The following is a 3695-nucleotide window of genomic DNA, read 5'->3' as shown; positions in this document are numbered from 1 at the left end:
GGGGCATGCAGGACATGGTGGAGGACTTCAAGAACAAGTGAGTTAAGGAGAGATATGGGGTAATTTCCAGAACTGCACACTTCAAGACCAGGTTGAGATGTGGTCATGATTTTGTAGCAAACCATGTCCATAAAGATGAAAATCACAAATGTTGCTTAAAAACAAACCTAAGAGAAATGAAGCAAAAGGCCGGATAGGTGCATAGGGAGAGTAAAAAAAGGAAACATTTAGGGACCACAAAAATCATCTTTGAGGCTTACTGTCAAGAAAGCTGACCTTGGATATATCCATTATGGAAAGTTCTGACCCCAGGCTGCCTTTCTCACCACTGACGTATGCCTTTCTCATTCTAGATATGAAGATGAAATCAACAAGCGCACCGCTGCAGAGAATGAATTTGTGACTCTGAAGAAGGTGAGCTGATTACAACCAAGGCCTCATGTTTCTTCGCAAAAGAAGAAAACTCTGGAGTCCTTTCCACATCTGAGAGGACAAGAGGTGGGGAGACTATAAGATAAGCAGATGGGGAAGGAGGGCTCAGCTGACCCCATGGTGTTGGCTTATTCCCCAGGATGTGGATGCTGCCTACATGAATAAGGTTGAACTACAAGCCAAGGTAGATGCTCTCATGGATGAGATCAACTTCACCAGAGCCTTCTATGAAGCCGTAAGCACCTTCACCTTCATTTGAATTACTCTAATGGGGCTCTGCAAAAGGGTGGAAGATCTTGGGGTTGGGAAACCTATAAACTTTACAGGAGAAAATGATCTGACCATCTTATGTTCTGCAGGAACTGGCTCAGATGCAGACCCACATCTCAGACACTTCTGTGGTCCTTTCCATGGACAACAACCGTGACCTGGACCTGGGCAGCATCATTGCTGAAGTCAAGGCTCAATATGAGGAGATTGCTCAGAGGAGCCGGACTGAGGCTGAGTCCTGGTACCAGAGCAAGGTGAGCAGTGAGTGGACAACTGCTGAGAAATTCTTGTGTTCATTCCCTAAACACTAGCAAGACTACCAGGCTTCACAGGGAAAATGCACTTCTAAGGAAGCTGGTGTCCTCTCACAGAATGTGTACCCTGTAACGATAGAGTAGATATTGACAGAATTTATGTGCAATTCTGTAAGTGAAAGAAACCCATGCAGGAGAAAAGCTAATGTAGATAAGAACCTAGTGACTTTTGCATTAGTGTGACACTGACGCTGCCTCTCAGAAAACCAGTGCAGGACATTGCTGGTTCTGAGGAGAACTAGAAAGGCAGTGGTTTCATGATAAGGTTGGTCTGAGATTAGTGTAGAGGATCCAATGACCTAGTAACATCAGCATTTCCTAAAATCTTTTTTGAAAAGCCATTGGGTTTAATTTATCAAAAGCCTGACACAGTGTGACAGTCAGTGTTAACATGTGAAAGCCCATATACATCAGCTTCTCTCCCTCTTTGCTACAGTATGAGGAGCTTCAGGTCACAGCTGGCAGACACGGAGATGACCTGCGCAACACCAAGCAGGAGATTGCTGAGATCAACCGCATGATCCAGAGGCTGAGATCTGAGATTGACCACGTCAAGAAACAGGTATGGTGGGGACTAAGGAAAATAAAAGCATCCTTTCCTTGCTAGGCCACCACGTGGTCACCAACCATCATTTTTTATTCCTGGGAATTTGGGAGACAATAGGGAGAGGACACCATGCAGTGTCTACCCTGAGTGAGTTCCCACAGGTAGGTGAGATAGATCCCAACCCTAGAGCATGATATAAACAGGTGGACAAAACCAATTTCCCCTGTGAGAGCTGTAAAATATAGTCTAGACGCACTGAACAGAGATGAGATGGGAACAGTTGATTTGGGAATGAACAAAACTGGGAAAGAAAAGGCAGGCCAGAAAGTGAGGAGGATTGGTGCAAATCTGCCCAAGATTCAAGGTCAAAAAAATGTTAGTCAAGTAAAGACACTGGACAAAGACCAGTGTCACCTAAAATTGTGAGGTATAAGAAACCCCTCACCTCCATGAGAATGTTTGTGATTTTGTACAAGTTAGTGTGGCTGCTACATGAGATTATCAAAAGCTGTCAAGATTCAAAACAAGTTAGTGGGTACATTTCTTCCTTTGTCCCCTAATCTATATCTGCTGTAGCACCTTCTACCAGTCAGCCCCCACATCGTCATGCAGGGTGGTTAATACAAAGGGGCACAGGTTTTTTTCAGATGACTCATAAATTAGATAAGGTTTGCAGAATGGACTGAGACTGGATAGAAAGGGTCTGAGCTGCATTTCTGTGCTATCAGGGCTCTGGCTCTCTTCTTCACTGGGAAATAGGCACCACAGCTAGTCTCCTTGGGAGGACTAGATTGCAAGTTCATTCTGCTTATCTCCCCCCTAGTGCGCCAACCTGCAGGCCGCCATTGCTGATGCTGAGCAGCGTGGGGAGCTGGCCCTCAAGGATGCCAAGAGTAAGCTGGTTGAGCTGGAAGATGCCCTGCAGAAAGCCAAGCAGGACATGGCCCGGCTCCTGAAGGAGTACCAGGAACTGATGAATGTCAAGCTGGCCCTGGATGTGGAGATTGCTACCTACAGGAAGCTGCTGGAGGGCGAGGAGTGCAGGTGGGCAACTCACAACCTCCTCTATCATCTGGGTGATTCTCCATGATGTGCAGCCAGTGAGCCCAAGCTTAAAGCACCCTAGTGATGGCCATAATTACTACTCTCAGAGAACCATGGAAGAGGCAGTTTCCCCATGGATGGTCCTCACATGGAGGCTTTCACTGTCAATGCTATAAAATATAGTCTAGAAGCATTGAACAGAGATGACATGAGAACAGTTGATTTGGGAATGGAGGAAACTGGGAAAGAAAAGGCAGGCCACACTGGTCCAGTAGTGGTTCTCTGAGGTCTCATGCTCTCTGTGTCTCCTCCTTCCTAGGTTGAGTGGGGAAGGTGTTGGACCAGTCAACATCTGTAAGTATCTTTGCTTGCCTCCCTCCCTAACCTTAAGTTCTTCTGACTTGACTCAGGCTGACATAATGAGCTCACCATGTCTGTGTGTCCTTGTCCCCCTCCCTTCCACAGCTGTGGTGCAGTCCACCGTCTCCAGTGGTTATGGCAGTGCTGGTGGTGTCGGCAGTGGCTTCGGCCTGGGCGGAGGCAGCGGCTACTCCTATGGCAGTGGTCACAGCCTTAGAGGTGGCTTCAGTTCTGGCAGTGGCAGAGGCTTTGGGGGTGGCCTCAGCTCTGCTGGGGGGCAGCAGTTCCACCATCAAATACAGCACCACCTCATCCACCACCAGGAAGGGCTACAAGCACTGAAGTCCTCCCATTGGCTCTTGGTCCCACATTGTCTCAAGGCCCCCTTTGCAGCTGCATGGTCCTCTCTTCAGGTTGCTTCTTCTCTCCTGTCTCAGATTTCTCTTGGCCCCTGGGTTAAGCAGAAGTTGCCTAGTCCTCATTTCTTCTATCAATTCCTGTTAGATCTGAGCTTTCATTACTCACCCTGAGAAGGTCAACAATCAATGTCATGCAGACATGTAGACATCTTTTTGATGTTCCCATATTATCATCAGATATATCAGTCTGCCATAATTCTGGTAAGAAAATGACGTATGCCCCATGAAAATTGAAACTTGATCTACATCATCTACAGAATGGGGAATCTTGCCTTTGATGTCTCACTTCCCTGCTCATTATAACTCCAT

General features: G+C 46.9%; 1 protein-coding gene across 1 annotated transcript; it reads left to right on the top strand.

Annotated features, from left to right (window-relative positions):
* Positions 1-5: 5 nt before the first annotated feature.
* On the top strand, positions 6-3446 carry LOC102423589 (keratin, type II cytoskeletal 6A-like). Its single transcript, XM_014451285.2, is given in 9 exon segments — positions 6-37; positions 354-414; positions 572-667; positions 792-956; positions 1453-1578; positions 2387-2607; positions 2927-2961; positions 3073-3235; positions 3237-3446. Coding segments are annotated over 9 exon segments (972 nt in total). The 3' UTR covers positions 3310-3446.
* The last annotated feature ends 249 nt before the right edge of the window (positions 3447-3695 follow it).

This window comes from Myotis lucifugus, unplaced genomic scaffold (assembly GCF_000147115.1).
Source record: "Myotis lucifugus unplaced genomic scaffold, Myoluc2.0 scaffold_11471, whole genome shotgun sequence".
In the NCBI taxonomy this organism is placed as follows: domain Eukaryota; kingdom Metazoa; phylum Chordata; class Mammalia; order Chiroptera; family Vespertilionidae; genus Myotis; species Myotis lucifugus.
The sequence above is the reverse complement of the archived record's forward strand: the minus strand, read 5'-3'. Positions and strand labels throughout refer to the sequence as shown.